Source organism: Urocitellus parryii, chromosome 4 (genome assembly GCF_045843805.1).
Source record: "Urocitellus parryii isolate mUroPar1 chromosome 4, mUroPar1.hap1, whole genome shotgun sequence".
Taxonomy (NCBI): Eukaryota; Metazoa; Chordata; class Mammalia; order Rodentia; family Sciuridae; genus Urocitellus; species Urocitellus parryii.
In genome coordinates this window covers 63,822,491-63,836,789 of record NC_135534.1, presented here as the reverse complement: position 1 = coordinate 63,836,789, position 14,299 = coordinate 63,822,491, and the positions used below count along the sequence as shown (strand labels likewise).

General features: G+C 35.8%; 1 protein-coding gene and 1 pseudogene across 1 annotated transcript in view; both read left to right on the top strand.

Annotated features, from left to right (window-relative positions):
* Fchsd2 (FCH and double SH3 domains 2) overlaps positions 1–14,299 on the top strand; it is a 251,959-nt gene that overhangs the window by 125,811 nt on the left and 111,849 nt on the right. Inside the window, exons 7-8 of the mRNA XM_077796870.1 lie at positions 2,955–3,009; positions 3,824–3,952. Of these exons, the coding sequence (XP_077652996.1) occupies positions 2,955–3,009; positions 3,824–3,952 (184 nt within the window). The remainder of the gene's footprint in view (positions 1–2,954; positions 3,010–3,823; positions 3,953–14,299) is intronic.
* On the top strand, positions 11,462–12,286 carry LOC113197002 (S-formylglutathione hydrolase pseudogene; annotated as a pseudogene).

The following is a 14,299-nucleotide window of genomic DNA, read 5'->3' as shown; positions in this document are numbered from 1 at the left end:
TTGTGATCAGGAGAGCTAAGACTTCTGTTCACAGTGCTGATTGTTGCAAAATCTAGGAGTCTAAACTCCTAGGCATGAAATCAGAAAGGTTTGGACAATTGTACAAATAGTCCAGCAAGGAGGGGGTTACCTCTAACATGTTGTTTTGTTGTCATTGTTGAGACAGGGTCTCTCTGAGTTGCCCAGGCTGGGATCAAACTATTTATCCTCCCAACTCAGATTCCTGAGTAGCTATTATTTATAGGTGTGTGCTAACACACCTAGCTTCCTAAAATGGCTTTTATCTGCAAGAAATTTAAGCAACTTCATCAGCATCTTGGGAAAATTCAGGGGTTCCTGGGAAGTTTATTTAGTATGATGGGTTGATGAATGAATACTCACTGAATACTTGATATTACAGTGTAACATTTAATATTTTTCTGATTTAAGTTTATTGTTTTTATTTTATTTTTTGAGCATTCAAATATTTCCCATGCATTCATGGAGTCACCAAATCCATCTTTCCAATAAGATCTGGAGGTTAGCAGATCTCAGTTGGGATTATTGTGCCATTCTGGCTTTTAGGAACTTGTCTTTTAAACTCTCTGGGATTCTAGAACAGAGAAGTGACAGATTTGTAGAGTATCTACAAATGCCTAATTTAGCCATGGGTGGACTGTTCCTGAGAAGTGTGTATTTGACTAGGTCTATTTCACGGAACTGATCACGAGGAACTGCCTTCTCATGTGGCCAAATTCAAAGTGAGACATTTTACTTCAGTGTATAACTTCTCTGGAAAATTAATTCAACTACAGAGTAAAAAAATGGTTCTATGTCTTAATTCAGTTAATATTTATTTAGTCATTATATTGGGCACTATGGGTCACAGATAAGTTAGGTGCGCTTTTGTGCCTTCGAGGAATTTAGAGCGTATAATTTAAAAAAGTAACTTTATCATTTGTCTATTCATAGTAAACTCAAAGAAATTACCTACCTAAAGACACTCACCTAGTCACTAATTGCTTAGAGTAGTAATATGAAAACACTGTTATGAAAGCATAGAAAATGGAGAGATTACTATTGCCTGTTGATAAAGGAACCTTTATAGAAGAAGTGATGCTTGGGCAGATTCTTGGAAGAAGAATGAGTATGTTTTTTTCTAAGCAGAGGTAGGAAAATCAGGAAGGGGACTAAGCACTGAAGTAAATATAGTTTTGATGCTATGATAGGCCCATTAGGAGAGACTACAGGAGGAAGAGGGTTAGTCTGAAGGAGATGGTAAGTTCCATTTTGGATATGTAAATTCTGAAGAGCCTGGGAGACACTGACATGGATATATTTGGGAGGTGATCAAATATCTGTTCTTATGTGAGAATTTGGCACTGAGAATTGAATTCTGAAGGTTATAGGATGTCCATCAATTATAGGGATGCAGTCATATATACAATGAGATATGAATTTGAATTTGGAGACCCAAGGAACATTAACATTTGAAGGATAGATGGTAAAGACTAGTACACAGTATAGTTTCTTATTTGTATAGTATGTGATTTTTTAAAATCCTTATTTTTTTTTAAATTGTCATCTTCAAGGACATTTTATTCTATTGTTAATACCTACCTAAATACCATACAAGAAGTGTATGCAGATTAGCAAATGAAGCAGACGCCATAAATTTAAATCTATAATTTATGTTGGACAATCCATGTGCAAGTCAGCCTACTTGGATAATGACTATTAAAAAAGGAGAAATGACAGTGCTTCAAGCACAGTCTTTCTTACCCTGACAGGTACTTTCAAATCTTAATATAGGTAATCTTAGCTTTCCTACATCAAAATGAATAGAAATATGATTAATAAAAACAAAAAATTCCCATAAAACAGGAATACAATTAGGCAGGAAATAACAGAAATATCTTAGGCCCCATTTTTTTTTTAAAAGCAGTGGGGAGGAGTTAGGAAACTGTATGTTCATCCCTGAATATTTTCTCTCTTGTTAGAAATGCAAGAGGCAACTTTTGCTGTTCTCTTCACAGTGTCTGTACGTAGACTGGCTGCTTCACCTTCTAGTCCCAAATGGTCTGCAACTCTGCTTCATACTAAGAGGCATAGCTGCCAGTGCGTGCATTGAACTCTCCCATGGCAATCACCATGACACTGCAGTTAAGACAAACATTTCAGCTTCAAAAAAATCATGGCTGTGGGAGTGTTGCTTGTTCCTTAGCATCTGTTTGTTGACTTTGTCTATATACTTATCTCTAGCCTTTAAGTAAAAGCAGCATACTACTGCTGACTGACAGTTATGGTTCCCCTCCAAAACTTAGGCATCAAGGGAGATAGGTAAGAACACCAGAGTGGGAGAAGATTAAATGGAACAAAAGTTTACAGGACAGAGTCTTAAGGAACAAAAGTTTACAGGACAAAGTCTTAAGTTCAGATTAGCTTTAGGAGGGAGGGGGCACACAGGCAGGCAAGAACCCAAACACAAATCATTTTTAATGAGGGGAGTAACAAAAGAAGGACTTTCTAGAGCCTATAGATTGCGTTCTGGTGTTGTACCACCTGACACACATAGCTCTGAGAGCCTTGGTCTCCCCAGGTTGGTTGCCCTGGGGTTTCTCTGACCTTTTGTAAAAGAACTGAAGTGTGTGGAATTATATGATACTAGGAATAACATATAGTTTGATGACTCTTTTTTATTAGAATATACTAATATATTTTGATTTTTTCTTGGTCAAATTGTATTTTTAAGGGTATTTTAAGTATGTTAATCCCAGTATTTTTTATTTTCCTATAATATTAAATATATATAATATATAAATAAAGGCAAATAAGCATCACTTTTGACTTTTCATTTGTAAATTCACTTTAGAACAGTGTCTTGGAAAAGGGTTATTATTTTTTTAGTAATTATAACATTTAGTAATCTTATTATGATATAATTTTATTAAACATTCTTTTCTATTTTTATATAGGTCTAAACTTAGTCTTTTTCAATCAAGAATCAGTTTACAGAAAGCAAGTGTAAAGGTGAGTTTTTGAAAGGTGTATTTCACAATTGAGAAATTTTACCTTATATTTTAAAAGTTTGGGTCTTTTGAGAATGGAAGTGGGGTTTTTCTACTTTATAGAAGCATTTCAAAGTCATTAACCCAGTGAGGAACTTTCCTTCCCAGTGATGGGATTTTTCACCCAGGTGTGGACACTGGACATAGCTTGCTTCCCAAGACTGCTTGAGGGGTAGGTTTGGATGCGTTACAACTCACGTAGTCTGTATATTTAACTCTTAGTCCAAGAGACAAAGTGCAGGGGCTTTCAGAAGCGCTGTAGAATCATTTCACTCAGACTTAGACCTCTGACCAGGTCTTCTGGGCTGGTGTAAGAGTTTTTCTGAGGGACCCTCAAACTGAAGTATCTGTCAAGTAAGCTTAGAGACCAGAGTTTGTTGCCAGGCTCCCCACCAACAGGAAGTTCTTCTGACACATTTGGATTGTTGATTTTTAAAATACTAGTATCTAAAACCTCCAGATTTACCCATGTCTTCAAAAATAAGGAACCTTTATTTAGAACTGTTATTTTCCATCTCAATAAACTCAAAAAAATATTTTTCAGTTCTGTATAAAACTTTGGAATTATGTTAAGTATAAATAACAAAGGTTTAAAAATGTTCTCCCCATGTTGTCAGGTACTATTTCATTTCTTAATAGTGAAGTATAATTTTTATATACATGTAAATGTTTTCTCCACATTGTTATTTTTACTCTTGGTGGGGAGCCATTAATTGCTGTTTTTCCATGCAGTATCAGTTTGCACTGATTTTTTTCCTTTTATTATTATGTTTTAGTTAAAAGCCCGGCGATCTGAGTGTAATTCCAAAGCTACCCACGCAAGGAATGATTATCTTCTTACACTAGCAGCAGCAAATGCACATCAGGATCGCTACTATCAAACAGATTTAGTTAACATTATGAAGGTAATACAGTTTTAATATCTGTGATAATTTTGTTTCATTAAAAACAAACAACCTATGAGCTGGGTGTTGTGTACATAGGATTGAATATAGAATACTAACAAGGCTACTTTCTATTTCATTAGAATGTGCTCAATATTGGTGACTGACCTTTGTTTTCAAGTAATTTGGAATTAATTTTTAATGTTTAAAGCCAATTCACAGTAAAGGGTTGCATTATTCCTTAGACATAGAAGATATTTGCTAAATAGTGATTATTGATATACAAAAGATAAGATTGATATATAAAGTGTGACATAATTCTTAAGCTGGGAAACTGCTTCTGAGCTATTTCCTGAGACTCAGGTCTTTAGACTCAGTAAAATATTGAAGCTAGATAGAATCTTCAAGTACCTTCTGAATTATCAGAGAAAGGCTGGTATTTCAGCATAGTTTTATTTTTTGTTAGGTTGTACTGTTATTTGTTATTTTCTGCAAAATAATTTTTTAAAAACAAGGTTTTACAAAAAAGTATATAGTATGAAAATATTTTTATAAAAAGGTGTGTTTTATATTTTTATAGTGTATTGCTTAAGAAAGTCTGAATTACTTATTAACCAGAATTTTGGCTATTTTTTGTTTTAAAAAAAAACTTGGATTTTTTCCAAGTGCTATGATTTTATCTTTAGTAGGTGAAATTATGCATTAATATTTGATGATTTTTGAGTTGAACAAACAAAAAATGCTGGTGGTTATATGAAGATGTCTTCTACTCTGGGCTTTACTCTGAAATACTGAAGATTGGATTACTATTTGATATCCTGGTCTTTCCTCATCAAAGGATATGTATTTATTTATTTTGTATTTATTTTGAACTTTCACAGAAGTAAAGGAAAGGGGGAAGGGGAGTAGAAGAAAAACATTTTAACCCACTGCCTCTACTTGCAGGCAGACAGACTCCGCTTTGGATTGCATCTCCTTCTTTCCTGTTTTCTTAAGAACCCAAACATTGGATTATTCTACCTTTCTCTCATATTTTCAACACACCACTCTGAAATGTATAGTTCTTAATGACTCTTCAACACATGTATTGCTATAGTTAAATTGCTTGTTTTAGGAAATCAACAATTAAAAATGGGGTTACAACTGGCGCAGGCAGTCTTTTTACTACAGAGGCTCTAGGAAAAGAGATCACCTTTATCCAGAAATTACAAGTTCCTTGTTTGAAAGTAAAGATGGAACATTTCGTGAGACCTCTAGCAAAAGGCAGGAATGTTGGAGGATGTCAAACTGGACTAAGAAGTAACTTATTGCAAAATTTCTTCTTTCCGGGCCTGAGGTTGTAGTTCAGTGGTAGAGTGCTTGCCAAACACTTGTGAGGCACTGGGTTCGATAAAAATAAATAAACAAAATAAAGGTATTGTATCCATCTCAAACAAACAAACAAAAAAAATTTTTTTTAAATTTCTTCTTTCCTTTTTGTTTATTGCCTGAAATCCCCTTTACTGCCATTTGTCCTGTTGCAACTTCTGCTGGTTAGAACATAGGTTAGAATAATGAGACAGGAAATTATTTTATATCCAGATGAGAACTCTATGTGCCTTTCCCCAAAGAGTATTGGACATAGAGGTTAAATGTTTTAGCATCTTATTAGGTGTTTCATAGTGCTTCAGACTTATCTGAGAATTGGCCTCTCATTCATTCTAGCATGACTGCTTTAGGAACATGTATTGTTTCAAACAATACATTTACTGAAGATGATTTTTTGCACAGCATTTGATTCCCTATATCCTGTATATGTCTACCATTAGATCAAAGCTGATAATCTACAAATTAAGTATCCCTTATCTGAAATGCTTGGGACCAGAAGTGTTTCAGATTTTAGATTTTTGGATTAGAGATGCTCAGTCTGTATAACGATTTTTTTGTCCCTGTGAATATTTATTTTTAGAGCAGCAAGGGCTATATTCAAAGCACAAAATGGGCCCCTGTTACATTTTTCTTCTGTCAATTTCTACTTTCCATTTCTGTGGAAAAAAATGGACAAGATATCTCCAACTGCTTCTTTCTGAGAGAGGAAGAAGTGGGTGGGGAGTGACCTGAAATCTTTATTCTCTGTCAGGTGGGACATGGACAGTTAAGGGTATTCTGCATCAGGGTAGTCCAGAGGTCCGTGGTTGCCATTGGTGGGTAACTGGACAAGGTATACATAGGGTAGGATCATGCTAGGATAATAGTAAACAAGATAGCAAAGCATTACTTTTTTGTAAACAATTAGCACAAAAGCAGTTAGTATTTCTGCCAATCTCTGAAAACCATGAAGATAGTAACTCATTAAACCTTAAGGTGTATTGAGGTGTCTTACACCCAGACAAAGCAGGTTCCTGCTCAGGAGATGTGAGCCACCTGGGAAAATAAAATGTCTGAAGTAATCAGTAAGAAATACAGAGCTAAAGGTTAGAGTTTAAAAAGTGGAGCGTCTGATGGGTCTTCTAGTCTTGATAGGAGCTGGAACTGGACAACTGAAAAAGGGGAATACATCAAGGGCAGGGATAAGGTTTTAATGGGAGGAGTCTTATTTGGTGCTTCCTTCTTGGTGTGGTAGGTCTTGCAGTAAACAGGTTGATTGGTATTTGACAATCTGCACCTATCTTCCAGAGGCTGTCTGGCTCCAGGAAGTCACTCCCCTCTCCAGAGCTGAGTTAGAACTTGAGCAGTAGCATAGGCAGGGGGCCATGTAATCAAGCATTCTCAAACCAGTGTATTCCTACTGGGAGTTCCTGATACCAGGCTTCCCTGCCTAATGGCTCCACCACTGCTCAGTTTACCCATGGCTCATGGATGGCTCTTGGCAAAGGTGGGATGTAACGTTCCATTGATTTGTAAGTGGAGGCCGTTTAAGGCTTTAGAAACGTTAGCAGAGTTGTTAGAAACATAGACAGCATTTAGTTGCTAAACTCTGTCACATTTAATATGCTTAATGCCAGTTTTTATTTTTCATCTAAAAGAAGCCAATACTTTTTAAATGATAGAAACAGTACAAATTTCAAACCAAGATGTAGTTACCCTTTTGAAACACCAGAAAAAGGTTCTGGCTTTCAGATATATACATTGTCAATTCTATTGTAGCATTTCCTTACTTACAATATTCTTAACTGTTATTCTCCAGGGCTCAGACCGCATTTTCTCTTAACACATTTGCTTATGACATGACCAATTCTGTATCCTTAGCCTCCTTACTTGTTTCATTAACCTCTGCGTCTTCACTCTTTTCTTGTACCAGTTGGAGTCTGTGTGTTTTCTTCAATGTTTGAGAAAGCTTCACCTTGAACTGTGAATTTCTCAGCAGCTGCTAAATGTGCTCACCGAGGTCAAACTTCAATCTTGGCTTTCCCAAAAACTATATAGGTATCTGGATCTGGACTCTTACAGACATCTGGTTTTGTGATGACAAAGAGGATATTCTTAGATATTTTTGGATAGTCATTCTAATAACCCAGCCTATCAAAGACCCAGTTTGGACATAGATTTCTGTGCCTTCTTTTCACTTTCTGTTTTGTTTTACTGACTGATTCTTCATCGATAGCATTTAGTTTTTATAATGGCACAGGTGTCCCCTACCATGAATATTTTAAAATGAGCTAATATTAGCTTAAACAGCGGCAAAACTAAAATCTTAGTCTGAGGGTAGTTTCAGTGATAAGAGTGTGTACCAAGAATGTAGAAAGCCCTGGGTTGAATCCTAGCACCACTTAAGCAAACAAACAACCCATTTTGTTTTGTGGTATAGGGAATCAAACCCATGGTCCCATGCATGCTAGGTAAGTGCTTTACTACTGAGCTATATCTCTAACCCAAATCCTATGTTTTCAAAATTGAATCTACACCAAAAGAAGATGTCCTTCAATAAACCAGGAAAAAATACCTTATTTGGGGGACCTGTGCTGTGCCAAAAACAAAGAGAAAGTTAATGAACCTGACCAATTGTCAGATTATTAGGTGTTCTTGAACTTCCTTTGAAGTCTCCATGCTTGTTTTTAATCAGCATTAGGTAGATTATGCTTCTAATTTTTCGTTTCATGAAACGTTTTAGAGTATTGATTTAATATAGAGGCAGAAGATCCTTAAAAATGTAGTGTGACTAACTTATTTCTTCCTCAGGCTAATTCTGTGGATCTGCAGTATTGGGAAACTCCCATCCATCACTCTATTGGCTTCCATCACTGAATTGACCACAGTTTTGGGGTACCTTATTTAGAAATGCTTATTGTTCTGAGTAGATGTTAAGGTGATAATGCCCTAGTTAGAATCTTTTTTAAAATTATATGGACAGTTTAGAAGCAGAGGATTTTGTATTGAAGACTTAACTACAAGAGTTTTTTCTATTGCAAAGCTGATCTTTGGTCTTGGCTTTGGAACATATTCCATCTCTTTCTGCCCTCTTAGGCACCAAAACAATTGATTATTCTATTTTCTCCATATAGTTCTTAAATTCTGCTGCTATATTGACAATTGTTGGGATCTTGGTGATGATACCTCATCATGTCTGTCTTGGAGTTACACGCCACTAGTTACCCTCTATCTGATGCTAGTAAGTTGTCCTGAGATCTACTTTTGCTGTCTCCTTTCTGGATCTTCAGCTTTTTGTATCATACGTCTTCTTTTTTCTTAGTACCTTCTTGAGAAAGGTATAGAAAGTAAGGTTTTTTGAGGTGCTGTATCTCTGAAAATGTCATTATTCTGTGCTTATAGTTGGGTATACAGTTAAAGGTTGAAAACTGTTTTTGCAAATGTCAGAATCCATAATCCATTGTTTTCCTGTTTCCTATATGGCTTCAGAACTCAGAGCCATCCTGGTTCTTGGATTCTTGTATCCGATTTCATTTTTTGCTTTTCGTTTTTAGAATTTATGGACTATTCTTAGTATACCCTTGGATTTCTTGGATTACTTCTTCCTTTTGTTTTTCTCTTTCTGGAACTCCTTCTATTAATATGTTGAGTCTCCTGGTCTGGTTTTTAAAATTTCTTTTCTCTCTTATTTTCCATTTTTGTTGTTATGCTCTATTCCTGAGAGAATTTTTCAACTATTTTATTGAACGTTTAACTTTTTAAAAATAGTTTTATTGTCTAATTATTCCTTTTTGTTCCCTAAATCTTCCTTTTTTATACAAGGTTTCTAAGGAATATGTCTATATATTGACTTTTTTAACTCCAGTGCTATCAGTAATATAGTTAACTTTCAAGTTACTTCTGCTTGTATATGCTTATATGGTATCTGTCTTAGTTTGAGGTAGGATTTGTCAAATTGGAGCTTCACTGTAGGTAATCTGGTAGACCATTTATGGGGGAAGCCCCAGTATTGATATTCTTAGCTGGTTCCTCTTGAACTTGTCAAACCCCACCCCACCCCCTCAATCCCCCTTCACCCCCCTTCACCCACCTCACCCCCCTCCCCTCACCCCACCCCACCCCACCCCACCCCACCCCACTCCACCCCACTCCCACTTCACCCTACCCCTCTGCCCAATATACACACCCTCCCTGTGCTGTCTTCTGAAGTCACTTCTTCAGATCTCTTTCCTTGGGTTGTTTTCTGAAGAACACTTCCCTGACCTGGTTACTCCTCCTAACCATGAAAATGGTTTATCTCATCTTTGTAGCACTTAGTATAGTTACAGTTTACTTAGATCTATGACTACATGATGAGTACCTTGTCTCCCATTTACCTATACTTTGGGAGTGAGAATGGAGCAACTATTTAGGTGCCTAGCATTATAAGATACTACAGGTGCTTTAAAAACCATTATTTATTTAGTTTTTATAATATATTTCCTAATAAATTTATTTATTAAACTTATTTAACAGATCAACCTCAGAGACTCAGTGACATCCAGTTATTATATTATAGCCAGGACTTAAGGTCTTGGTGTTCTTTCCTAGACACTCTGGTGTTTTCTTACCTCCATACCATTCCTTGTTAGTAAAAAATAATATAATAAGCAGTAGTATATAGTGAATATCATGAATTCTGAGAGAATTATAGAATAAAATTATTTGTTGAACATTGCACATCTCTCCTGTTCTAATTATTCTTAAAATGATGATCATGCCTCCATCTAAATATAAATATTTGGACAGCTTCCCCAAGGCATACTTTTTATTCCTTAAGCAAGTATTGATTAGAACAGATACTAAATATATATTGCTTTGTGTCTGTATATTGTCAGGCTAGTGGGGGTTTTTTTTTAACTTCAAACTAAAAAAAAATAAAAATCTATTGCTAAACCATGGACCTGAGATAACCAGTTTAATCAGATCTATAGAGAGCAACTTAACTGGCTGCTGGAAAATGAGATAGTTGTTCCTTAAATGTTCTTTTGAATAACATGATCTTGTAAAATATTTTTCTTTTTAAGAGTTCATAAAATATTTTCTTTGTGGTTTGGATGAAGAAAAATAAGGCACAGTACATCAGAGTAGAAAAGATAGCATTAGTCAATCTAATGAAAGACTTTAAAAGCTTAATAATATTGGGAGCTTATTTCTAGACAAATGTTTTTTGTTCTCATTGAAAGTTAAACATGTCTGGACTAGTTGATAATTGGGCAAAGTAATTAAAAACTTTATCTGACATATAATATCTAGAAAATATGATAATTTGGCGTATCTTTTACAGACTCTTTTTGGGGGGAGTAGTTAATAAAGAGAAAAATATTATTGGTGTTCAAGTCCCTTTTCTGGCTTTTCTAGCTAAGCATTAATTATTCCAAAAAGTCTTCCTCATTTATATTAAGATTGTATAGCTCTTATCTTTTTTATTTTGAGTTCTGGCTTTTCTGGTATCTCTGCCATCTCTAGCTGGTATACTTCTCTTTCATCTAGTAATATTTTTCACTTAATGAATTAGCATGGAAGTCCCCAGATTTCAAACTTGGCTTTCTGCTTCTCTTGTTTTACATCCTTTTTGAAAGTCCCTTTTCTTAGGGAGAATAATCATTTGCCCAGTTTCTGCTAATACTATACAGTTCTTAAATCTGTCTGCAATCTTGTCCTTAACGTTATCCATATTTATTATGCTTTATCCATCTGTGGCAGAAACTTTTCTAAATTAGAAGCAGTTCATTTCCTCCCCCCTCTCCCCATGGTTTCCACCAGTAATCACCCCATCCTAGGGTTCAGGTGATGAGTACTCTCAATCTAGCTTCCAGGGCTTAGAAACTGTAATGTCCAATATGGCAGTCCTTAGGTACATTGTGATATGTAAGTTAGTTAAAAATGAATAAATTTTGGGCCCAAGGAGGGTGAAGCTGTGGGATTAGGTTGAGGGAGCAGGCCCAAGTGTGGACGAGGCCAGGTGGCTGTTTTGAGGCCCTACTGTCTCTTGGCATTTGCCTCTTCAGTCCTGCCATCTCTACAGCTATCACTACCAGAGGATCGTCTGCCCTTTGCTGCAGACACACACACACACACACACACACACACACACACACACACACACACACACAGAGCAAGTAATAGTTGAATAGGAGAAGAATGGTGTTGAAACAGATTTCCAGCAACAAGTGCTTTGGGGTATTGCAGAACATTTTGAACATGACAGTGTTGATCTGAACTGCAAAATGAAATTTTCTGTCTACTTACCACCAAAGGCAGAAAGTGGAAAGTGCCCTGTACTACATTGGTTGCCTGGTTTAATTTGCACAGAACAATTTTATATCAAAATCTCGTTATTATTAGGCTGCCTCAGAACACAGCCTTATCATTTGCTCCCAGATACCAGCCCTCATAGCTGTAATACTAAAGGAGAAGATGGAGAGATGGGGTATCCGCACTGATGGCTGGGTTTTATGTGAATATCACTGAAGATTCTTGGAAAAGTAACTATAGAATGTACTCTTAGGTAACGAAGAAGCCTCCCAACTCATAAATACTAGTTTTTCAGTGGACCCCCCAGTGGATGTCTATTTCTGGCCACTTTATGGGAGGTCAAGGAGCTCTAATTTGTCCTTTGAAAAATCCTGGAAAATACAAAAATGTGTCAGCATTTGCTCCAGTTTGCAACCCAGTGCTGTGTCCATGGAGCACAAAAACCTTTAGTAAATATTTGGGGACAGATCAAAATAAAGGAAAGGAATATGATGCAACCCATCTTGTGAAGTCCTGTCCAGGTTCTCAGTTGGACAAGGGAAAAATGACCAGTTTCTTCTAGATGGACATTTACTCCATGATAATTTCATAGCTGCCTATATAGAAAAGAAAATTTCTATTGTTTGTAGATGACAGGAGGGCTATGATCATAGCTACTATTCCATTGCAACCTTTATAATCAATCATTATGCAAAATACCTGAATGCATGAAAACTTCTGATAAGAGAATCTCTTCAGGTATAAAAGTTACAGAATTGCTGAGGAAAAATATTTTGAAACATTGGATTTCATGGTGCCAAAAGAACTTTATTCTACACTTGAATCTCCTGAATAAATATATAAAATCTGAAAAAAAAGAATAAATTTTAAAATTCTTTTTATTGTCACAGTAGCCATAATTTAAGTGTTCAGAAACCCATGTGGCTAGTGACTACCATATTGGACTGTGCAGATGTATTTTCATTGTCTCAGAGCGCTACTGGACAGCAGTGCTCTGGAGCTTAGTTTTTACTTGTTTTTCTTCCATTGTGACTTCTTCTGTCCACTATCAACCCTACTGACCATTTTTCTTGATAACTACAGCTATAATTACATTCTGTTATTTCAGGAGTAATTCCATTTTCACTTGTACTCTAGACCTTTATTTATACCTTATAATAGAACAGAAGTTGGAAAACATTTTCTATAAAGGGCCAGATAATATATATTTTAGGTTTCTGAGTAGTAACCACTCAACTCTGCATTTGACTTTTTACTTGGTGATAGGCGCTTGATGATACAAAAATGAATTGGATATGATCCATGCCATCAGTGAGCCACAAATAAGAAGGTTATGATTCTCTGGAGCAGCTCTCCAGGGGCTTATGGAATATGACACAGTAGATCCTTTTCCTGCTATATTGATCATATTATGCTTGGCTCCCTGTGACACAAAGAGTCTTTTGCCAGTCTTATCAAACTTCAAAAACAGTTGTTTTAAAATATTTTTAGGAGTCAAATATTTTCAGACTCCTATATGGAATCCTTATACATAAAGCAGATGAAGGGGAAAGCTATTTGGTTGTGAAACTTGAGAGTGTGTTCCTCTTTGTGTGTGTTTCCCACTCCTCTCACCTGCCTGTGCCACTTCCCTTACTTCTTTCTGTGGTTCCTGAGGTGTTGTGCTGAATACTACAGTTCCTTGAAATATAGTTTGGAAACAAATGTTCTAAAAAAGGATATTCCAACTAACAAATTTCTTGTAAAATTTTAAGTTTTATCTAGATGATCTTCATTCTAGAGTTTACCAATTAATCTTTTAAAAATGTAAATTAGAACCTAGTAATCTATACCCTGCAGTGGCCAGTTCATCAGAACGGGCTTAGACATTGTAGCTTGACTCTGAGTTGAGTATCTTTGCTGGAGAATCAACAGTGAGTGAGGGATACTGAAGCTGAGCATTCATAGAACTATTTAAGAGAAGCATATAGAGCTGGAGTTATAGTTCAGTGGCAGAGCACTCGCCTAGCACATGTGAGGCACTGGGTTCAATCCTTAGCACTGCATAAAAAAAATTAAAGGTATCCATCAAAAAGAGTAATATATAGGGTGACAAGAGTAAGAACTTTGAAGAAATTAACTTGTTTTAAAAAATCTGTTTTGGAGAAGTATAGTTAACATACAATAAAATGCAATGGTATGTCAAATCCATTTCATGCATTCCCACTTTGAATCTCTTACTTCCTGTGTTACTACCAGCTAGAGAAAACTCTCTGCTCTTAAAGGGCTAGTGTGATTATGTTAAACCTACCCAGATAATCTTTTTTTTCTTGCCATTTATGATAACACAATCACAAGAATGATATCTCATCATATTCATTATGTTTTCTGTGTGAATCTGACTACTCTAAGTATCTCATATAAGTAGAATTATGATTTATCCTTTTGTGTCTGGCTTATTTCACTTAGCGTAATGTTTTCAAGGTTCATCCATGTTGTAGTATATGTCAGAATTTCATTATTTTATAAGGCCAAATAATATTCCATTGTATTTACATACCATGTGTTGTTTATTTATCCACTGATAAATGTGTGTTCCTTCTGCCTTTTAGCTATCGTGAAAAATGCTGTATGAACATGGAATACGTATTTTGACTTCCGATTTTCAGTTCTTTATACACATACACACACACATATTTTTTGGTAATGGGAATTGAACCCAAGAGTTCATTTGTAGCATGTATT